At 35.6% G+C, this 24585-nt stretch overlaps 2 protein-coding genes across 4 annotated transcripts in view; one reads left to right on the forward strand and one right to left on the reverse strand.

Moving 5' to 3' along the window:
- LOC128991607 (histone-lysine N-methyltransferase EHMT2-like) overlaps positions 1-19166 on the reverse strand; it is a 32023-nt gene extending 12857 nt beyond the window's left edge. Inside the window, exons 1-10 of one of the 3 annotated variants that reach the window (XM_054414630.1) lie at positions 19108-19166; positions 11954-13362; positions 10468-10557; positions 9658-9761; positions 7477-7617; positions 6882-7001; positions 6113-6288; positions 5067-5294; positions 1866-1933; positions 508-615 (exon numbers count right to left, since the gene is read on the reverse strand). In XM_054414630.1, coding sequence (XP_054270605.1) covers positions 508-615; positions 1866-1933; positions 5067-5294; positions 6113-6288; positions 6882-7001; positions 7477-7617; positions 9658-9761; positions 10468-10557; positions 11954-13277 — 2359 coding nt within the window. In that variant the 5' untranslated portion in view covers positions 13278-13362; positions 19108-19166. Of the gene's footprint in view, positions 1-507; positions 616-1865; positions 1934-5066; positions 5295-6112; positions 6289-6881; positions 7002-7476; positions 7618-9657; positions 9762-10467; positions 10558-11953; positions 13363-18920 lie in introns of all 3 variants that reach the window. The other 2 variants (XM_054414631.1, XM_054414629.1) reach the window with 2 other exon arrangements.
- Positions 19167-19693: 527 nt separating this feature from the next.
- Positions 19694-24452, forward strand: LOC128992235 (uncharacterized). Its single transcript, XM_054415706.1, has 2 exons — positions 19694-19976; positions 23487-24452. Exons 1-2 carry the CDS (start codon positions 19934-19936, stop codon positions 24386-24388), a joined length of 945 nt encoding a protein of 314 aa, XP_054271681.1. The 5' UTR covers positions 19694-19933; the 3' UTR covers positions 24389-24452.
- The last annotated feature ends 133 nt before the right edge of the window (positions 24453-24585 follow it).

Below are 24585 nucleotides of genomic sequence, written 5' to 3' on the forward strand. Positions count from 1 at the left end.
AGAGGATACTATATGCATGTATAAGAGTTTTGCCAGGTACCATGGGGCTGTGGAAACTTCCTATGATGCTTCCTAGAATTTTGCAGTTTTTTTTTAGACAAAAAATCCAATTTTAATCTAACATTTTTATCATTTAAACAAGATCAACACTTGAGGTTAAGAATGTAACATAAAACACAAGAGCCTAGGGTTTTATGATTTTTTTGTGAGGATAGCAGGCTTACTCGAATGGGAACGAGTTCAATTAATTTTGCACAAGACTCACAAAACTTTACAAATGCAATTTGAATATTTCACTGTCGCTGACCGCATTTTCAACTAAGGAAGGTATGAGTGACATAGAAATATTATATTTGTTTGTATATAGTATAGACTATATCCAGATTAGACTGTTTTCCATTCAGGTATGCCTCCTGTTCTCCCAAAGAAATCCTAAAGATCGAAACGTTATTTGTATTTCCTGACGCAAAGGTGACATGGGCCTGGTGCTCAGTGATGAAGCCTTACCTTGTATCAGCAGATGTACACAGGTCAGATGACCCCCAGCACACGCAGCATGTAGGGCAGAGCCCATGCCCCACTCTCTGAACACATGGTTGGGGTTCAGTCCAGCCGCTATCAACACAAAACCACACTATGTCAACTAATGTACATTTAAAATATACCTTCATACTTAAACTACTCAATGATTAAGGTTTCTACAATTTGGCAGGCTTTACCTTAATCAACTATACCATAAACTAAAAATATAATAGTGCCGAAGGGAGTATATTACCTGTGCAAGGACCATCCGCGTCACAAGATGGGCATCTGTTTTTTTTAACATGTGTAGGTAAAAGAACGTCTTACAATGATTTAGGTTACATAGCGAGGTAAACAAAGTACATTACATTTTTAGATATTATAATAGTAATTCAGGAGCACTCAGCATGGTTTATGACATACCAACAATTAAAAAAAAATTAGTGGTTGCATTTTTAACAATTAACATGGTTTTTAGTGGAACCTTGATAAGAAGACCCTCGATAACAAGTCGCCCTTGATAACAAGTGTCATTTTCAAATCCCCTTAAAATGATTAAAACCCCTATTCACGTGTTATTACAACTTGATAAGAAGAAAACCTTGATAAAAAGTCTTATTTTACAATCCCCATGAGAGTCTTGTTATCAAGGTTCTACGTATTATGTTTACATCCCGTAAACTAATTAACCATTTAGCTTGTTTATTCAAATATGATTATGCTAGCAAATAAAATATTACCAAGCTGATAGTTTCTATAGCTTAAAAATTACTAAAGCCCCCCCCCCCCATCATTAGGCGATTTGGCCTAATTTGGCCGCCGATGAGCGTTGAGATTGCCGGTTGAAACATACTTTTTAGTCCAGCAATCAATCAGTCGATATCATGTGGCAGTCAAATCAGAGTCTGTTGATCAGTGTGAGAATGGAGCTTGAATTTACAGAACAATAACAACAATATAACCTTAAATGTTAAAAGTGAATAACAGCTGTTTTATTAAATACAGTAAAATGAAATTAAGATTTAATACTACACCAGGTGACGCCAGTCAGACGTCAGTGTGCATGGAGAGAATATCACTCAAGATGATAGCTCGGTCACACACACTTGGCAATCTTGTAGTCCAGCGATCTCTGAATCGACACCAATTTGGTGGATTATCAGGGAAAATCGAGCAATCAGAAAGTTGCCGGGCAAAGTCAAAATTGACGGCAATCCAATTGAAAAAGCAATATTTAGGCAATATGGTTGCTGGCAAATTAATCACTCATCGAGGGGCAACCAAATCGCCTAATGTATAAGAGGCTTAACACTTTACTGAAATATATTACTAACCATACTTACCAAGAATATGAATAAGTTTCTCTGGTTCTCCATGTTTTGCTGCTTGGTACATGTTCCTTAAAGTGTATCTAAAAATAATAACACCAAGATAAATACGTATTGTGTTAAGTTTGATAAGATATATTTTTTGTCTCCAAAAATCCTTTGGCATAGTTATTGCAATTTGGGAAAAAGAACTCATGTTTAGGTAGAATTGATTTAATATTTCTGGCACTAACCCGCCATTGGTTGCGTTGTTTGTTCTCTCCTATTAGGAAAAGATGTTTTATTTCATAAAGAAAAATTAATTGTTTTTGCAACTATGCTTATCAAACTCATGGCTATTTTCAAAAAATATAAGAGTCATCTCTTACATTCCGTTCTACGAATATAATAGGATGTGTCTAAGTGCGTAATGTCAGGAATGTGAGGCAGTGCCTCAAAACAATACCAACCGCATTACTCTCCCCAGGCGAAATATAGCCACAAAATTGATTGTTCATGTAGTCAAAACTATATTTTATAATACATATGAAATACATTCAGTGTCCAAACCACTTGATTTATTAAACTTTTGTCTGGACTAGATCCACCAGTTCCAAGAAAGTAATGCTCAAAATTACTGCTATACACAATAATTATATCATACATTAAGTAAATTTTGATAAGGGAATCTCATAGTATGTCCGTTTGGTCTTGTATATGAGAATTACTCTTTTCAAGTAAATATTTTCTCTTTAATTGTGGGTTCCTGAATCATTTGTTTTTCTGCCACCGTTGGTTGCGGGTGGGTTGCTTAGTGTGGCAGTCCTCATTTAATTTCATACACACTTTTAGGCCCCGGGTACAATACGAGCGGTGAGCGGCGCCGCTCTGACATCGGGCCTCATTTAGTTGCGTGTAAATTTGTTGAGGGTGGCCACAATATATTTGAGCAGCGAGCGGTGTTAAGTGGCACCGCTCAGTGCCGCTCATGGCTTAAAGTCAAAACCAATTTTTGCGAAAACGCCGCTCACCGCTCAGGTGAGTCATACTTCAGTTTGGCCTAAAATAACAGGGAAACAGCAGCAAACATGCGATACGGGTCGATAAGTGAGGTGCAGTCCAGGGAATGTTTGTGGAATGACCAGCACGGAGGTTTTAAAACACTTCAGTCACTAGAAAAGTATGGGACAAAGTTAGGGTTAAGGTTTTTCTAAAAACTAAGTTTTTCTTTAAAGGCAAACAATTTTCGGCTTAACTGACTCATAAAACTGGGGAAATTTGAAGAGCGTTATAAAAGTGCCGCTTGTATCGTAGCCACCACCGCTGGCGCTTGACGTGCCACTCAGGTTGCCGCTCGTATCGTACCCGAGGCCGTATTCTTTGTCGCAGAGACCAAGCCACCAAGTTTGACCGTAGCCTTAATTTTATAAGGTCAGTGGGCCTAACTCTGTCCCTTTAAAAAATATCTCCTTAATCAGCCACATGACAAATACTTAAATTAAAACATCAAACGTTGCATTGTAAATGGTATTATCAACTTCTAGGGTCCTAAAGTAATATCAAAGACATACAAAAACATCCACTACTACCACTACATCTCACACAAGCATTGAATAATAATGCCACTTGTATACAGTAAAACATACACCAATTGTTCTTACAAAAACACTCATCTAAAGCACATTGTTCCTGAAAAATATAAGTTAATCAACATAGGAATATTAAACAAAATTTAAGATGTTATTTTTTAACTGGAAACTTCTAAAGTGCATTTTAAAGAGACGCTTTTTTATCAGTATTTTAAAGTAATGATCATTCAACATTTTCATGCTTTCATTGGTATTTTTTGGTATTTTTTTTTTCTTTGTGTTTAAATTATGTACAGCTATACCATTTTAGATAACAAGACTTAAACCTATTGTAAACATTGAAAGCAAAGTTAAATTATACACAGCCTCTATACTAAATAAACAACATGACATTCTTGCATCACTTTCTGTATGTGCCCCAGTAATAAATAAAGAATCTTTAGACAAATAATTAATTTTTAAATGTATTACCCTAAGTTCTTTTGAGTCGGTTACAAAGAATTTACTTTCAAAGAAAACACTTTTTGAACATTCATTCCTGAATTTAAATAATAACAACCAAACCCAATTTGAGTTTGTTTATTCAATTTATAGTTTTTTATTTATTTCATTTCATAAAACCTGTTTTTAGAATTTTTTAAGTAGTGTGTGTGTTATATGTTTAAATTATAGACTATCCGTTAGTTCCTGCGCTCTAATTTCTCAGGTGAGCTAGATGACCCCCACTTTACAAATAAAACCCTCCAGGCAAAGGCACAACAGCACAACATAACCACGACCAAGAAAAAACCTAAACTGATAGTTGCAGTACACCATTTGGCCAAGGCATGACACAACCATGAATAAGACAACAAATTTATACCATCAAGACTGATTTTTAAGACCAAGCTGAGCTGTTGTAGTACATTTGTATCATAGACACAGTAAGCGTAAGAGAATGTAATTATGGCTGTCAGGCCTACAAAAAGGTAGTTTGAAACATTTTAAAAGGTATTTTGACAGTATGAAGATTCTATAGCTAGCCATAGTAAAACTTTCAGTGTCAAAATGTACAAAAGTAATCACTATACTGTGAGGACAAATCAGTGTACAATATTTGCTTGATAACTCAGAATTAATTGGCTCCGAATTAAGTCACTGGAAGTGTGCAACGCGACATTACGTGTTGAATTGTTTTACTGAAGCAGCAGATGAGTCAGGCCCAGTCAAGACCAATCTACAAAGAATCTGGTCTTCCGACCATTGGGGACAGCATTTTGCCTAGTGAAATTCCACTTAAGTCTATTGTAAAACTGGTCGTATGCAACAGGTCGTCATCATCTGGCCAGTGATTTGCAAGTGATGCACTATGGGCATAAAAGATAATTTGTCCACTCTTCATTGGGAGATATTGTTCTCTTCCTTGGGCCCACAACAAACCTAAAACCTCTTGTGCCCCTGGGGGGGCCCATTTACTAAAGCGGCCCTATTCGCCATGGTCGGGCTAGTGCACTATTGTCCTTAGCCACTTGGTTTCCTTTGAAATAAACCCCATAAAATATTATTAACCAATACAACTGGAAAATTTTCTTACAATTGGTGAAAGTGAGCATTTCATGACGAATGTGGTGCAAAAATAAACAAAACATAGGTGTAACTATAAGCAGACCTGGGCAAGCTAAGAATGTCAATATCGCACACAGCATGCAACAACGTCTCTAACTTGTCCTTGTCCAGTGTGGGCAGCCCCTGCGAAGTGATCTGTAGACCAGAGGGCAACACCAGTGATGACGACGGAACCAGAGGGATCTTAGACAAAACCTCCTCCAACTGGGTCAGTTGCTTGTCTTCTTCTTCCACTTGCGAACTGTACGTAAACGTCATCTTTGCGCTCGGCCTGCAATATACATATCTAGTAGCAGTTTGGACGAGTACTTCTAAATTGGTTTTATAAACAAGACTTGGTACTGTGAAGATGTTAAACTGTGAATTTGAAATTTGTTTTTTTACACGGTTACAAATTAACTACATGTTAGGCTATGAAGTATGAATAGAGAGAGACATCACAGTAAGTAAAATTGTGTCTGTGTAGGTATAGTTTTTTTATGAATCATACAGCAAACTCACTGATTCTTTAAAATACATTTTTGAATGTTATTAAATACTTACATGATTAAATATTTTATTTAAATTATATGAGCGTGCATTTAGAGTTATAATCAGCGTGGTTAAAATTAAGCTTTGTTTGCACTTTCTCTAAAAAAATGTTTCTAATTTTAAGAACAAAATGTGCAATATTGACATATAGAAGAACTAATTGTCATCATGCTCTAGGGCCTACGACTAATTAGTAGCCTACAGCAGACAGGTAGGCAATATAAGATCACTTTGAATACAGTTATTGCTTCTTGAGTAGGCCTACAGTATATTTTATAAGAAAACATTGCAAACCTTGCATTGATATACACAGCTAAGTCCATATAATATGAATAAAACATTAATTTATTCTGAATTTTACCTGTTTTTATAGTTTTACTTTAACTTTACACGCCCATTTTAAAAAACCTTTTAGGTTATCTGATAAAGGCCCAGTTGTGTGAGGGTGAGCTGTATCAGCCGTTGGACTCAGTTTTCTCAAGTAAGCAGGCTGAACTCTTTGAGAAATTATTTGGCATTTCTCTATAGTGTTGTATTGTATCTAGTGAATTTACGTACGTGTTCTTGTTTGGTTTCTGCTGAGGCATGAACACCGGATACTTGTGAGCGCCGAGGCCGATGATGACTTCTCTAGCGTCCTCACTGCCACAGTGTGGACAAGCCTCCTTGCCTTCCTCCTCCAACTGGCAGTCCTTGTGGTAGTGGTGGTACGCCCAGCACTGCATGAACATACCCTGCAAACAACCAGTCAGTCAGCTTCTAAACCAACACTAAGCCGATGTTCAATAGTAACAAAACAAGTGTTTGGACTGTTCCCTAACAAAAGCTTAAAAAATTATGTAAGCAACACAAATAATTAGGCCTGTATAAAAATTAAAAGGGAATAGTTAGTATGAAACAGGAAATAATGAAAACATTAGAGGTGTGCAAAGTGTGAAATTTCAGTTTGGATCAGATAGGTAGTTGTAAATGCAGTCAGTGAGAGTAAAATATTCCAATGTTTTGTGTATATAGTATAAAGTTTTGTGTTTCTTGTGCCAGTTTAACTCTACCCTATTCAACTAAGCCTGTTACTAACACGAAAAACCCCTAAAACCTAAAACCACTATAACTCTCTCCATTTTGAAGCCAAATCAGATTGGAAAATGGCCTAAGTAAAAATATTCTATGATCTACTTATAATATAAATTCAAATTTATTTTAAAAATTGAAATCTTACTACACATTGTAGTCTGCCGTAGAACAAAGAATAATATTACATTAAATTTTGCATACAAATGAAATTCAGATCAGTGTTTCAAACAGTGGTTTTGTATTTGTAGCTGACCTGTGTACAAAATATGCCGCAGCCAGGACAGCAGTTGTGCCTCAGCAGACGTTTGTAGTGGACATCACACAACAACAGAAATGGAACACGAGCACTTGGTCTCAGCAAACGGGCATTGTCCTGCAAACATATGAAGAGTCGTCATATTTACTTAGTCGTTATATATCAGCAACCAGTTTTATGTTACATATTATAGTTTTTGTGACATTTATTACGCGATCACCGCCACTAACCAGGAGGGTATAGGGTCTCGTCTAAGCTGGGTTGCCAGATGCTACAAGCCATAAGTATTGTTCTTTAGGTAATGTATATTAACATTATTAACATCATATCTCTGAGTGTTTTATCTCAATCAATACAATTGAACAATTGATGTAGTACCTAGTAAGTGGTTACAGTGATTGCCTTTAAATTTAAAGGATCTATGGTTTTATCCAAAGCGAGATTGATTCTGAACCCAGATGTCATTTATCGTTGAGCTACCAATTAGTGATGCTTTCTTACAAAAGGTCAATGGGAAATGGGATCCAATGGGATTTAAATATAGCTGGAGATTTTGATTTGATTTTAAAGTCAGTGATGTAAATAGACCCACCTTGTCCACTGTATTACAACAACCGATGGGTCGGCCGTCCAGAGAGTCTACAGCCTGACAGTAGAGTTCCGTTCTCCAGCCATTGGCCTTGGCGAACATGTTGTCCCTCTTGTTACACAAGCAGATTCCAGCAGTGCCAACCTACCAGAGTAAAAAGTACCTAACTAATAAATGTTTACCGCAGAAATGAATTTTTGATTAGCTTAATTAATGTGTAGCTTTGAAAATTGTTATTTAATTACAGTAGTATAATATACTTTGAAATATTATTTCATTACAAGTACTGAAAGTGGCATTCTCCGGTGCACGCTCAAGTTCATGTGCAAAGCAAAGACGAACACAAGAACATCATATTTTACGTGTGATACAAAGACGAGCTTGTGAGAGTGAGTTTCAAGTACAAGGCGAACCCGAAGACAGGAATAATTGAAGCAAGTGCCAGAAAATAACTTTCTGAACAAGTAATGAACCAAAATTTTCACCCCAATGCAAAACTGGCTTATGCCTATTTCTATTTACATTAACAATGTTAAACAGTAAAATAAGCATAGGCCTATTTTAAATATAAAAATAAAAGGTAAAGAAACACTAGTGTGCGTATTAGGAATATAAATAAGTAGCCTAATTGAGAGCAAAGGAAAAGTTAATTTAGATCAAATAAAAATCAGCTGATCCTTTTCCTCCAACCTGACATTAGACTTTGAGAAACAATGTTTTTATCTTTTAGTTCTATAAACAGTCCCCAAATTCATCGTTTTAAGTTAACTTCAAATAGTGAACAGAAAAACATACGGTTTGCTAACCTCCAAATTTTATTCAGTGCATTATGAAAACTGTGAGCGCGTTCTGGGAACATGTACCGGTGCACCAGTGCAAAAAATGTGTCGTTCTAGGAGACCGGTGAGTTAACCTAGCAGACAGCTATTTCCTCTTTTTCCTCCACCGGTGCAAGATTTATGCACCGGAGAAATTGTACGGTGCATAATACACCGGCGGCCTCTGATTGGTCAGTTTCTTGGACAACGACGACAGCATGCAGCTACGGCAAGATGGCAGGTCCATAGAATAATTTAATAGTTCATCAGTTTTATAGGTTATGTTGCGTAATGAGTGAATAATTTATTCTACGAGGGTGTTATATTACACTACGTATTAAGTGAATAATTTTCAAATAATTTATTCTGTGAGAACAAGTTTGTTTGGTTTAAATATTATAAAGTAAATAATAGGTGAATGTGTAAATTATAATCCGATGTGTACCTTAAACCGGTGAATAACAGTTCTGGGATAACAAGACTCTTGCCCGGGGGCGGTACCGGTGAGTAAGTCACCGGTTAATCTGCACCGGTGCACCGGTACGTGTTCCCAGAACGCGCCCAATGCTAATCACATGATAATTAAAGCTATGTTTGTAAACAAAAAAATTTAAACATCCATTGGTCGCTGGTAAACATTGATGACGACTTTGTATAACCTCAAATATTTTTTTTTTTTTATTTGGAAAATCTCAAAAATTTTACAACATTTTATAAACAAAGCTTGCTGCAAAAGCCAGGAACAATTGGCTTGTCTGCAGCTCATAGAGATAAACTTGTTCTAGATAACAATGAACTTTGTCCCTTGGTCAGTCTTCTCCATATTACACTGTGGTTTTCCTTGTTTCTAGTCAAGATCTGCTATTTGTTGTTTTGACTTATTCTCTACCTTTCTATATAAGACTAGCTTGCTTTAAAAACAACTTGAAACAATTATCTTAAATAAATAAAATATATAACAATAAATAACATGCATTAAATACTTCTCAACTTTAACAATAATATAATGAAATAATTTTTATAACAATACAACAATACATAACTAAATAAATAATTTATTTAACGATTAGAAGGTTATTTCCACAGTATGGTGAAAATAGTTGTTCATCACACGGAGCTTAAGTGTCTTTTTGGTACTTAATCGTATTTCCAAACACGATTGTGTACCAAAAAGGGCAACTTTCGCTCCTGGTATTGAAAACTACAATTTCTTTGATACAAGTTGTCATAGAAAATAGCTAGTTTCTGTAGAGGATTAGCAACATATTTTAAGTTTAATAAATAGCCTGAATTATTTTTGAACAAGCCTACTAAAAAGGTAAGTTTATGAGGTAAACACTTGTAATTGTAGATATGAGAAACATACCCCGATTGAGATGGCAGTGGCCTCTGGTTTATCAGGTTCAGCATCTGCATCTCCTTGACTTGGCGACGGAGCATCCACACACATGCGCTTTTCTTCTTTGGATTCTAATGAATTTAGTACAAACATCGGACTTGGTGAATATTATTTCTCTATTGTGATAATAGTTGTAACAGCATGCGTGAACTGACGTAGCAATAATAAAACTACATTACAACATTAAACATTACACTACTACCTATGCAAAATTTACTAGACAAACAGCAACATCAGAATAAGCTTATTATATTAGTTTACGGAGTTTAACTTCAAAAATGTATTGCTAATGCAATAGTTGACGTCCTCTATAAATACGTCCTCTGTTTAAGTTTCCATCATACTGAAAATACGAGACAATTTGTAACAAAAGACTAAAAGAAAGATTATTTACAATAAATAAATCAAATGTTTATTATATCAACATTTTGGGCACACATGGGACACAACTAAAATACCAAAGACTTTCCTGAGAGATTATGTTAGCCGGGAGCTGTAAGCACCCTGATAATAGGATGTATCGATTTCTTAAATCATAGTTCATTGCGTACAATGAAGTTAACATCCATCTGAGGTAGAAGTTTGTTAACCTATTTGTGTGTTGTTGTTGTTAGTAGTGATTGTATTTACTTTGTCAAAATAAATCTGCAGCTTACCCAAAGATTAATTTTTTTCATCAAATGAGGTTCTGAAAACAATTGACATCCTAGTGTGGTGAAAAATAATGTTTAAATATTTCTAGCGATGATGGAAAAATTAACATAAAGTTGCCCTTACCGTCATCACTGTCCTCGGGATACTTGCGTTTAGCAATGACAGTATGATCAATGTCTTCTGGCAGCTCTGGGTTACCATTTCCTTCCGTTACTGGAATTACAATTATTTGTTATACAGGGTGACACAAAGGAACCGGACGTTTTTTAAACAAGTAGTACAAAGTAGTTAAAAGGAATAAAATGGTTTTAATGCTGTACATAGTGAGGTAAACATTTGCCATTTGTTACAAAACCATCATTTTTTGAAAATGACGTCATGCATATGGTGGCCATATACTTATCTACAAATGTTCATTCTGGTCTGAAAATCATCTGAAACTCGTGTCAGGAGGTCTTGTTCAATGTCATTGATATTTTCTGTAATTTCAAACTTCAAATCCTCTAGAGTGCGTGGTTTGTGAGCATGAACACGCTCCTTAAGAAACCTCCAAAGGATATAATCACTAGTGGACAAGCCAGGTGATCTTAGCGGCCATGGTATGTCACCAAAGAGAGAAATCACCTTGTTAGGAAACATTCATTCAATACTGCTCTCACTCTGGCTATGTTTTCGGGTTTTCTCGAAGTTCTAACAAGGCCTGGTGTTTTCTTTATTGATATATTTCCAGTTGTTCGGAACCCTGAAACCCATCTTAATAGCGTATTTCGGCTTGGAACCGTTCTCCATGGCGTTCAATATTAAAATATCGACTCAATTCCCGCTAGATTTGACGACGGATTCACCATTTCGGACCAAAGTATCGTATGCAAAAACGCAATAGTCTAGGGTCCACTGAACCGTTTCAACAAAAATGGCAAGCTTTACTGAAGGTATTGACATAACTTCAATCTTCCTACCATGTGTGACAACAATGGAAAAAACGTCCGGTTCCTTTGTGTCACCCTGTACAACAAATTTGTAAACAATTTTCTATTCATATTAGCATGTCAAAGAGAAATAAATTTAAAACGGCCGTAACTCAAGTTACAACAGTTTCAGCTATAGACAAAGGTAAATACCTGTTTTTAACTAAACTAAATGCTTGGCCTACATGTTAGTGTACATGTTAAATATATAGGCCTGAACATTAAATTTGAGAAATGTATTAATTTCCGACTGATAGTATAAGAAAATTGTGAAACAAAGTGACCTATTTATACCGTGTAAATGAAATACCGGCTGTCATTATAGTTATTAAAATCGGACACGTTTCAAGCAAACGCAAGGTGAAAAACCAATATAAAGATTATTTTTTATAAAGTTTTTTCTATGATTAAAAATTAATAGCTCCAGTATTGTTTACGTTTTTATGCTTGGAACTCTAAATAATCAGTAAATTATAGGCTTTAATTTGAGCTTTTGATCGTTTGAATCAGTTATGTTCAAGATACTAAATTACTCAATCAAAAATCATAAATTTGATTATTTCTCGGATATGATATTTATTTCAACGCTGCGGAGTAGCATGGGTCCTCTAATGTGATATTAATTTAATAGCATAACTTACCAGGTTCACTGATAAGTGGATCAGAAGTACTATCCACATCCTGTTTAGGAACTAACTCTTCAGAATCTTGAACAGGTTCTGCTACAAAATTGGTCTCAGTTATATTGTTGTCATCAGCTGCATCAGATTGCAGCAGTAAACTATGATTTGATTCTTCTGTTTTTACATTATCTTCTCTATTATAATTTTCTTGCCTGTGCATTCCTTCTTGGTTCTTTTTTCTGCCTCTTTTTGCTAACAATGCTTTTTTGCGAGCAACACTTCCACCAGTAGTGAGAGAGTATCTGAGACCTTTAAAATGTTTAGTTCGCCGTTTACCAGTCTTAGTATACAGCTTATCAGTCTTTGATGGTTTTAAATCGGCCGGTTCACTACTTTGGCTATTTGTGCTGGCGCTGTTATTATTACCGGTGTCGTTTGAATCTTCACTCATTTCTTCATTCTCTGATTTCATTAAGGATAAGTTGAAATCTGATTCCGTTTTTATCGCCATCAATGTATTTGTATCACACAACTCACCTTGCCCCTCCATATCATACGCACCACCCATTTTGGGAGATTTTGACCTTGTAAGAGGTCTGTTTACCCTTGTGTCTCCAGGACTCTGTCGGGGAGATCTCGCCCCCCTTCTTGTGGTCCGTTCTTCAGTTTGACCGAGAGAACTGAATGATTTTTCTTTCCGAGCAATTGCACTCTGCAAAACCGATTCTCGGCAGTGTTCCTTGGAGAAGCGTCTTGATGATCGTTTCATATTTGAACTCTCGTTTTCTCTGTCTGTCAGTCTTGAGCTACTTCTCAGTGATCTACGACTGATGCTCTCCCACTTAGTGCCCCTGTCCTCAGAGGTGTCGCTCACATCGGAGTAGCTGGCATTCAAACTGTCACTTGTACTATGACAGACATTGCTCCTCCTCCCCAGTCTCCCAAGTTCTCTATCTTCTTCACTTGTTCTCAAAGTCAAAATTAAACGAGGTTTTTGTTCATCTCCTTCTTCTTCTGTATCAAAGATGGTCTTGTTTATGATAATAGGTGTTCTTTTAGATTCTTCCATGACTTCATCAGTATTTTCACTAAGATCGTTATCTACTTCACTCGATGGATCTGCCATTGCTGATTCAAGACCTTCTTTTTTGACGTCCAAGTTACTCACACTAGCGGTATCGGAAGCAGCATCATCATTGTCATTTCCTCTGTTGAATTCACTTTTCATTTCAGATAAAATTCTCCTTATCAATGAGCTATCAACTTTCTCAGTATCACTATTAAATGAGGAAACACTGGCATCAAAATCCAAATCATTTTCTTCCAGTATATTGGACGTCATATTATCAATTGGATTCTACTGCACATGTGCAGATTTTCAAACGCTTACTCCATTTAAGCTGTTTACATCATGGTTTACTTTCCATCTGAAACAATAAAAGACAAATGAATTAGATTTCAAAATTTTATATATTGAGTCAGCCTTACATCTGTAGCCTACTAATTGAACTTTTAGTTTTTCATCATGCGTAGGCCTAATGTTATGAAATGTGTCTGTTGCGAGTTATAGGCTCAGTATATCTAACTCAGTATATTATTTTAGGCCCTCTGCTCTTTCTCGTAATGATGAACAACTTCAGTGGTGGGGAGGAAGCTCTCCTTTACGCAGACAATACAGCACTGATTAGGGGAGGAGCGAGCTTGGACGGAATCAGAGAGGCAGCAGCTGCTGACCTTGCTTTAACGGAGATATGGTTTAGAAACAACAAATTTCAAGTCAATTTTGATAATAATTATAAGGTAATAACCTAAGTTCAACTTGATCGCTGATCACATACCTAGAAATACGCCTTCACTAAAGCCTTGTAGGATAACCTAAAGAAAAAGGCAAAACGTTTTAATAATTCATAGGCCCTACCTAACTTTTTTATAAAATCATCTATCTATGTATATATTAATTACGTAAGCCGATTCTTTGTGGCAAAATTGTGGGCGACTGGGAAGTCGTAGAATGACGGGAGAGGGCTCAAATTAAAGGTCTTAACCCCGTGACGGCGGGAAAAATAGTGAAATTCCCATAGCACGGTAGTAAAAGGGAGAACCTATATATAACAGTAGAACATAGAGGTAATTTCCATTTCTTAAAACTAACCAAAATGTTCATGTCGTGATTAGTTTCGATAACTGGGTAATGGAACCCTAACCAGTTGCAAAATAGTTAGTAGGCCTAATTAGACGTTGATTAGGCCCTTTTTTGGTAGAATATGTCAATCAATCGCACCTTTAGGAGGATTACCACCACATATACTTACACTAGGCTAATAGTGTTTTTTTTTTTGTTAATCAGAAACAAATTTAGGGTTAAGTTCTGTCAACGGGATGCCTCTACTTAAGACTAATTTTGATAAACCTTTAAAAAATGAGCATAGACTTAGGAATAATAACTGGGTAGGGTAGGAATGCTAATTTAGCGGTTTTGACCCAAGAACTAAGTTTATTTCAGCACACCATTTTTTGCCTTTTCCTATTTAAAGAAGACAATTTCCTGTATTTCAATCGGGGAAGCCTTTTTATCAACATTAACCAAAAAACCAAAGCTACCTTAATAAACTAATATTTATTCCATAAACATGTTTGCTGCCTTTAGCAGTTAAACCTCTGGAATCATTCAAATTCTTTATTGAAAATAACATCAACAAAAGCAACCAAAGACAAACTGTTTTTTTTTTTTACACAAAAGATAATATGTTGTACTTGGATATCTATCCTGACACAAAGATAATTTGATTCTAAGTTCGTTTAAATATTACAATAATTTCTTTTCCATTTGAGCTTTTTAGGGACTTGACTTATGTCCCTACAAGCCACTAGTCTATATATTAATTACGTAAGCCGATTCTTTGCGTCAAAATTGTGGGCGACTGGGAAGTCGTAGAACGACGGGAGAGGGCTCAAATTAAAGGTCTCGATCCCGTGACGGCGGGAAAAGTAGTGAAATTCCCTAAATTTGTACACAAACTTAGATATATCGTAGGATGTTCTCCATAAGAATAGCATTAGAAGCCATTTCTACTGCTGATTTTTGTTTACTTCTCTACAGCTGATCTTGATTTATCATTAAGCCAGTAATCAATATTACATTAGGATTACTTATTTGCCAGTCAATTCTGCAATGTACTATATACACTAGCGTCTAGATACTCAGAGCAACGAGTCGGCTCACCGGAGCAACAGTCGGGGCTGCACAATTTTTATTTCAGCTGCAGTTTTTTAATACAAACAAAATGAGAGTTTAAAATTAGAAATAAAAAAAATATTATAAAACCAAAAAAATATAAAATTAATTTTTTAATTATAAAATAAAACTAACCTAACTAACCAAACTTGCTGATAATGAAAAAATTGAATGCAGGTTTACTAATCGAAAAAATAGTTCTGTTCATAAAATAAAACTATAAATGCCTCAAATTCAATTTTATAATTTTTTAAATTATAAAATTAAACTGTCATAACCTAACAAAACTAACCAAACTTGTTGATAATGCAATAATCTTGGACAAAAAGTTTGTGCCATCGATGGGATTCGAACCTTGTACCATCAGATTCTCAGCCCGGCACGCTATCCATTTGACCACCGAGGCCGATGGCTCCGAACCGTATCGTTGCGGTAATTGTGATCCCTCAGCCAATAGAATGCTCTCATTTTGTCTTGCTCCGGTGAGCCGACTTGTTGCTCTGAGTATCTAGACGCTATATACTATATAAACAAGGGATTACATTACCTATAATAATTCAGACTTTTAGTTACGTCTTAGAAAGTTGAAATCAATTGTTTTACTGTGCAATTTGCAAACTTGTGTATTTTAAAGTAAATTTGTTAAGCGTATGATAAGTAATAGAATCATAGGATAGAGCTCAAATTAAAGGAATGAATGGCTAAAAAAAATGAAATTTTTTCTTCTTAACATGAAATAACGTTCCAATGGGCGTAAAAACAACATTGTTTGGAGGAAATTTTTACCAGGTAGCCTACTGCCTGTTGCTCCAAGCAAAAAGGTTCAAATAATATAGCATAGCAAGCACAGTAGTAAAGGAAGCATCCATATGTAACAGTAAAACCTAGAATTATTTTCCGTTTCTTAAAACTAACCAAAAATATGCATGACGAAGATGCTGATGAAAAGTAGGCTAATTTCGTGATTCGTTTCAATAACTGGGTAATGGAAACATAACCAGTCGCAAAACAGTTAGTAATCAGGCGTTCATTTAGGCCCTTTTTTGATAGAATATGTAAAGTCAATCGCACCTTTAGGAGGAATACCACCACATAAACTTACACTAGGCTAATAGTAGTTTTTTAATGTTGATCAGAAACAAATCTAGGGTTTAGTTTGGTCAATAGGATGCCTTTATTTTACACTAATTTTGCTAACCCTTTACAAAAGGAGTATTAACTTAGAAATAATAACTGGGCCGGGGTGCTAATTTAGCGGTTTTGACCAAATACTAAAGCTTATCTCAACACACCTTTATTTGCCTTCTCATATTTGACGAAGACAATTTCCAATATTTCATTCAATCTGGTAAGCCTTTTTATCAATACCGTAACCAAAAGACCAAAGCAACCTTAGTAAACCAATATTTATTCACAAACATGTTTGCTGCCTTACAGGGTTAAACCTCTGGAGTCATTAAAATTTTTTTATTTAAAATAAAAAAAAACAAACAACAAATTGTTTTTTACACAAAAGATATGTTGTACTGGGATCATCACACATAAATAATTGTATTCTAAATTTTGTTCAAATAGGCTATTACAATAATTTGTTTTACATTTGAGTTTTTCCCTACAAGCCACTAGTTTTTGTCTTAATTATTAAAATAATTATCTTAACCCTTTCTCTTATCCCCCTAAGTTAGTTCAGTGAACGACACTACTCTTCATCACTATCACTTTCAAAAGCTAATTCGTATAGTAGGCCTAACTTATGTTCTTCTAGCCTACTTAGCATTTGGCCTATCGATATAAACATAAAAACAGCTGATATTTACTTAACGAAAGATTAAAGAAGTTAACCGGTCAAAATTTGACAGTTAACTTAAGTAACTTAGTTATCTAACGAGTAAGTCTCAACTAGCTCTAACCCTCCGAGTGTCACGTGTTTTGGCCTTAATGTCAGCCTATTTTTTGCTCATTTGCAAGGTTTTATTAAAACTGATCTGAGAAGCTTAAAAACAATGTTAATTATACTGTTCTATATACCATTTTGTTTGGAAAATCTTTGGCTTCAATATTATATATAAAACATAAGGAAGATTTAAAAAAAAAAAAATTTTTAGGTAAAAAAATGTATAGGCCTAATTTCGAAAATTTTCAAAAAAAAATAAGTTTGCGCTCAATGAAATTGTATAAATTATAGGCCTATAAATATTTGAAAATAGCCACTTTGTTCTAAATTTTATGAGGATTACAAATCTATAATAATATAAGGAAGTAGATTTGCAAATAAAAAAGTTATGGGCAAAAAACAGATTTCAGTACATAGCGTTTAGCTAAGAATGCATAGCCCAACCATAGCTAGGAATCTGGCTGATAATTTACATCAATATCACTACCTACTTCTTCAGGATCATCAACCAGCACTTCAAAACCACTTAAATCTTCTTATAATGCACCACGTATATCACTACTTTTGATTTTTAACACTAAAACAATGATAAACGTAATAAAACACATCAGTCATCGGTCCGAGGGTAACCTAGCTGTTTACAAATACACGCACGTCAGCTCAGTCAGCTGTCTGCTACAATATTTTCGGAACTAAAATGAATAGTGCTTAGAGACAGACCTCTGGAGAAAGCTTAGAATATTACGGACAGAACGATACCTAACTCAATCCAGTACAGTCCGATTCAGTTAGTCATAGAGCCTTCGCCGTAAACAGTGTTCGCGAGTCGCTGCAGCGACGCACGACACTATACAAAGTGCGTTACACGTCGCTGCAGCGACGCATGACACTCGGAGGGCTAACAGCGAGTGGTCAAATCCGATTTCGTCAGTTAAGAGTTAGGGCCTAACTGCAGATAGAGCTTAACAGCCGTTTAAGTGTTTTGTGAATTCGGGCCTAAGTTACCCAGCCTGCTACTCAACCCATCCAAACATCATCTTTCTAACCTCCACAAATTACTACAGTTCTTTCCCTGTAAAAATGTGTATGGAGCCATAAACTTATGTCAGTGTTGGTAACATTGGGTTTTACACATTATATTTACACATTTTACAAATGAAAGACTTGAGAAGCACAGTAAGTTAACTTAGGCCTAATGTGTTTTTGAAACTGTTCCTAAGATGTGTAGCCTATATGTTGTGCTTTTTTTAACACGTTCGCTGCTACGGACGTTCCGGAACGTCAGCCGGGCCACGGCGCCAGGAGCTAAGAACGTTCCAGAACGTCACCGTTCATTGTTGTTTAACGTTGCTATGGATAAGCCAGCACGTCACAAGCGTTCTATATTTCTTTGCAGCTCGTGGGGACGTACTTTTCTGACAATAAAAAATATAGTTTTTCCAAATCACCACCAGGGTCGTTTGGAACAGGGCTTTGTTTTACCTCTTTCCTGCTAGATAGCGATACTACTTTAACGACTGTAACCTGGGTAGTGCTGCTATCTATCAGAATCACTTAGTACTATATCCAAAGCCAGTTGTATTGCAGAACATTGCCATCCAGTATAACTACTGTTGTTTTTATTGTAATTCAGTGTATCGGTGGCAATGTCACGCAGCGGCCGAGCGTTAGTTCAGCAACTGGCGCCGTCCCGGCATCTAGTGCTCAGCAGCGAACGTGTTAATAGGCCTAACTTAGGCCTAGGCTTTAAACTTAAATTTGAAAATAATAATAATGATTGTTAGAACAATTTAGGCCGACACGGAACAAACAAACACCATAAAAAGTGTCACTAAGTACAGTAACTATAAAATAACCTTAACGTCTTCCAACAGTCTTCAGAATTCAGATTACAGAGACGGACATAACCTCTCTCATAACATCGGATTTTCTAAATACCAATCAGGAGCAGTTTCTATAAAGGACTATTCCAGTTTTTAAATATCCAGGCAATGTATAGCTTTTTGTACCTCAAATGATTTAAAATAGATTGATTTTACGAACCCTGTGGCACCAAAGACACTTGCGTCGTCGTTTCCGCGTCTCTCTCGTCTTTCGTCTCGTCTCGGTTCGGCGCTCGGCGACTTCGGCGTCAGCTCGAGCTCAACCTCAACTCAACTCAACTCAACCAACGGAAGCCAAAGCTCAACCTCAGTCTCAGTCCTAACTCAACTTGTCAACAATGTCAACTAGACCCCCTTGCTGGCTGGGTTGCGTTCCAGACAGGCTAACAGGAGCCAACCGAGACGTCATATTGATGGTTCGTAGATCCATGAAGTCATACTTGATACTTAGTTATAAAATTAAGAAAAATTATAAAATTAAACTATCATAACCCATAACCTAACCAACCAAACTTGCTGATCATGAAAAAACTAATGAAGGTTGGTTTACTAATCAAAAGAATTTTATTGTGGGTCACGGAGCGTCCCGCGAGCCTTGCAAGAACCCTACGGGGGTTTCGTTTCAGTTCATAACAACAACAAAACAGCCATCCACCAATCAAAACAAAAAACAAAAACAACAAACAAACAACAGCACAAGCAGAGAGAGAAGAGAGAACAGAAGAACAGATCAACAGAACAGACAGAACAGAACGAGGGAGGAGGTAGAAGACGACGGACCACGGACGAGACGAGACGACACCTAACCTAATACCTAAACGAACTACAAAATAATAATGCTGATAGTACCAGTGTAAGACTTTGTTTGTAGCCTATTAAGTTAGACCTATTATCTTTTATCCACAGAAAGCCATAATTTTGGGAAAAATTCATTCTATGATGTTAGGCCTATGAATTTAAATAATAAATCTAAAGAAGGTTAAGTTATGTCTTGGCAACTGGGCCTCCGTTCTCTGAGATATAGAAATAGTAAGTACCGTATATTTTATATAGATTTTAAGTTCTCTCTCTTTAATATTCCTTAGTACGGGTACAGTTCCGCAGAGAACCTGTGATATATTATCAAATTAAATGCCTATCATCATCATTTTAGGTTAGCAATGATAACAGCTTTATAATTAATTTAAAAAGTGACAGCAACAAACCGTATTTAGTACTTAGATTTAAGTAAGTGAGCTAAGAGATAAGATGGTTTTCTTCGTATTTAGACAACAGAGAACAGTTTGTTGAAGTTGACTAAGATTATCCTTAACATGTAGTGTCAAAGTTGCTACATATGTTTCGGCAGTTATTTACTGATCTCTGCCATCGTCAGGCAAACAAAAGGATCCACTTGATGTGTCGTCAGAATAAATAAATAAAACACACATTTTACAAAACATAAAAACGAAAACGATAGGCCTATCAATTACACGCACTGCCGTGGACATGGCAGGGAGCAGACTGAACGTTATGTTGTGATGTGACAAATAACGTTTTCATGAATGTCGCATCACAACATAACGTACAACATTTAATGACTCACTTTCTACTCTTGTTTGGAAATATTATTGCTGAATTATCTACAATATTTCGTACAACTCAATTGATTTTAGCAATAAACTTTTAACTCAACTTTTTACTGATTCCAATATTGCTAAAGAAATTAGCAAAATGTGAGTCTATTGTAAAGGAAGTGGCCAAGGTTGCCACAACCATGGGAGTTGACAAAAATATTTGTAGATGAACTGTTTGATGAGTTTAGTGTGATCAAACCTATTTTACCTGGTGAAGGGTTGCCATATCCCCGGATTTCTCCGGAGATTACAGGATTTTGACGTTCAAAATTTAGCTCCGGGGGATTTCTGCAAAAAGTGGGATATCTCTTCTTTTTTTACTGTCAATCAAAATACGTTGTATAACACGGCACTTTTGGAATAAATAAAATGTTTGTGTTCTCAAATATTGTTAGTCTATGCAATTACTGAAAAATGCAACTCTTGTACTCTCTATTAACATATTTTTAGTCCTTTAATTCGCGTCTGCCGGCCAGTTCGAACTCCGAAGTCCGAACGTATCCGTGTTCACTACCAGAGCCAAACCGAGTCTAGCAGACAGAGAGCGTTTTGCTTAACGCTATTCTTTATTTTTAGTGAGATGTGACAAGCAAGATGCAAATTTTACGCTTTAGCGTACTATATAATATTGACATTGTAGCACGAATATTGAACAGAAACGGTATGGATTAATAATTAACGTAAATAAATGACGTCACTGGCCCGAATCTCAATAGACGTAGACTAATATTAGTAAGTATTTTATATAAATGTTTATGACTAATAGCCGTAACAACTGGTTTGGACGTTTGACAGTTCCATTTAAGTATTAATAAAAACGTGTTTACTTTCAGGCCAGTGACATAATTTTTTTATGTGTATGACCCATACCGTTTCTGTTATAATATTTATTTGTGCTATGTAGGTATACAATTTTGCTAGCCCGTACATTTTTAGGCCTATTTACTGTAGTGGGGGCCGCCAGCTAAAATATCCTCTTTTTTACAATTTACCATATGGCAACCCTAACCTGGTGTCAGTTCTATTGACTTACTGTTGCACATAAATGGGTAGGCCTATTCCATAATGTTACGGAAGAAAAGTTGCCCCGATTGTGATTCAAGCATTCTACCATCAAATACATATCTATCAAATCAATGCTAGAGGTTAAAATATCTTTAATCCGTCAGTGTGATCAACGTCACCGATGAGTGGCGACCGGTTTCAACCCGTAATGGGGTCATCTTTCTAAGGCGATAAAAGAACATAAATTCACTCTGAAGAGGTCATCAGAAAGTCTATAAATACATAACGAAATAAATACAAACGTGTAAACCTACATTTATTCTAACAAAACCAGCATGCTCGGACCATGGGAACAGGGATTTATGGGGTAAAAATGGATTTTTCTCATTTTTGACCCTCAAAACATAAAATTTCCCAGTTACTCTCAAAACAATTTTTAAATAATTAAAAAAAAAATAATAATTAAGTATCCTGAAGTGTTTTTGTACAGTTATTGGTTACGGGTAAAATTAAAAAAAAAATCAATTTAAAATTCCCATTTATTCTGATGGAGAATAAGTAAACTGATAGTTTGCATGTTTATGGATATATTTTGATCAAATTTGGAATTAGTTTTTTGTTTTATACTGAGCTATTAATATTTTATTAAAAACACACTTTATTACCCTCCCTATAGCAGCAAACCTAGGTACTCGTTAATCGTAGTGTTATTGAAATGGATTTAATTGAAAATCAAATGGAATTTTGCTTAGTCTGTAGGTTTCCTGCGGCAGGGGTATTTAAATTCCACAAACGCTTCCGAATACTATGTTCTCTCTTCATGAGTGGTCTAGGTTTAAATTTCTATGATAGCCAAAGAACACAACTAGATTAAGTCAATACTGTAGTTTTTCCAGCAATTCTGTATAGATTATTAACTGGTTTCTTCTCATACAACACAGTTCCGTGGATTTATTTTACCCTCTAACTTCATCTATATTAAATAAATTGCGATTGTTTTGCATTCATTCGTTATATGATTTGGTTATGGCTTTCAGGATTGTAACAAACTGTTCCATATAATTGGTAGAATCAAGGCAAACAGAAATAATAAGACGGCATGTTTATTTGCATTATTTCAAATTTCAATGGGTATAAGATTTTGCATATCTGTGTTTATCCGTTGTGGTGAAGAGGGGGGGGGGGGGCTGTCGTGACTTTCCCTAATCAAAGGCTGCAACCCTGGTCTAAAGTAAGCTTTTATTGAATGCAAAATGGTATCGAAAATAAAGTGGAACCGGAAATTTAGCCTTTCATTGAGGATTGGAAGACCAGGGTTTGAACTGATCCCTTAAAAAAGCAATAGGCCTATCAAAATGTTTTACAAAACATTAAAAAAAGCCAATGACGATAAAACAATATAAATAAAGGATTCAAAATTGTTGTAATACTTTAAAAGTTGCAAACAAAAGTAGTTTAAAAGTTTTGCAGCTTTAAAAGTAACAACTCAATAAATGATAATTTCAAGTCCAGCACAGTCTCTTACTTGATTCTAGACAACAACATAATATACTTATTGAATTTTAGAAAAGAAACAACCTTAAAACCTACTACAGTAGGTATATAGGCCTATATACTTTTGTAGCTTGCCAAAAATATCTCTTTTTCTTTGATTTTTAATTTGTTTAAAATCAGTAAAAAACTTAAAACCCCTTTGTTTTGTTAGTTTAATCCTTTCTGTCCTTTGGTGAGCAATTGCTTTGTTATCACATCAGATATTGGATTCTATTTAATTAAGAATTCTGTAGGTGCAATGTCTTGAGTCCCATAGAAGAATATCTATACATATTTATATTTTTGCGTTGCGGTATTGTTATAGAAAAAATTGTAAATATATGAAAAAGGCATGTATGTAATAGACTTTATTTTTGTTTTTCAGATGAAGTTGGTGTACCTAGCCAAGCATGGAACAGAATATTGGCATTGAGATTCTCTGACAAATCTGATCCTAAAGATAAGTTTGAGGATATAAGGTTAGTAGAAACAAAGCCTTTAAGTGGGTATACATATGACGAAGGAATCGAAGGATTCAAAAGTAAATGGAGACTTCCATTCATTCAAAGAAAGGGCTTTTTCAAGACCAATTTTGGCGCATTTGCTACCAATTACTTTGCAGCATCCATAACAAAAATACATCCTGAGAATTTTAAATACTTTGATCTAAAAACATGGTGGAAAAAAGAAAAAAGAGAACAGCTGGTATATGATCAACAGTTTAATGAAGAAAGGTTGATGATACTGGGATGCGACTTGGGCGCTGCACATTTTACAGTTTACCGTGGTGGTGCCGTCAAGTTTGTTGGTCATGAATATTGGATTAAAGACGACAAGAAGACACAAAAAGATTATGATGACTATTTGCCAAATGCATATGATCCTAACTACGTTTTGGAGGCAATTGATTTTTCAAACACACGTATTATCTATGAAGGGTTGAAAAATATTGAAAACCTATCATCGCTGAAATGGCTCAGCTTTGCTAACTGTGCCCACTTTGATGACTGGTGTCTTGATAGAGTTTCTGGAGAACACAGAAATAATCTTGAGTACCTAGATATTAGCTTTACTGGAGTCACGCACCGCGGCCTGTATGCTTTGTATCGTTTTAACAAGTTGAAGACTCTCATAGTAGATGAAAGTAATGAAGATCCTGTCTTTTTCCAATTGTGTTTGGAAATACAAAAAATTTGTCAAGGTTTGAATATAGAATTAGTGTCAGATCCTCTGAAGAAGTTGAACACAACAGGGCCTTCTAAGACACCTTCATTAATACAAAAATAATTTTGGATTGTGGCCATGGGCAATACATGTAAATAGTGTAAAGAATTGTAATAAAGAAGTCATGAGGAAAAACTCATATTTGTTTGTGTAAACCCTATTAAGTTAAATAACTAGGTTTTTAAAGTTAAATGAGTAACAATGACTGTTTGTGTTCCCATACTCACAAGAGGGTAACTGTAAGAAAGGACCATGTGGTC

This window comes from Macrosteles quadrilineatus, unplaced genomic scaffold (assembly GCF_028750875.1).
Source record: "Macrosteles quadrilineatus isolate MER2022 unplaced genomic scaffold, UCM_ALF_1.0 Scaffold_4__1_contigs__length_99947679, whole genome shotgun sequence".
NCBI classification, from domain to species: Eukaryota; Metazoa; Arthropoda; class Insecta; order Hemiptera; family Cicadellidae; genus Macrosteles; species Macrosteles quadrilineatus.

Bases quoted from the DNA above. Each gene is read 5' to 3' on its own strand.
- LOC128992235 (XM_054415706.1), top strand. From the start codon at position 19,934: ATGTCTTGGCAACTGGGCCTCCGTTCTCTGAGATATAGAAATA. The intron at 19,977-23,486 runs GTAAGTACCGTA...TTTGTTTTTCAG, and splicing joins TTCTCTGAGATATAGAAATA to ATGAAGTTGGTGTACCTAGC.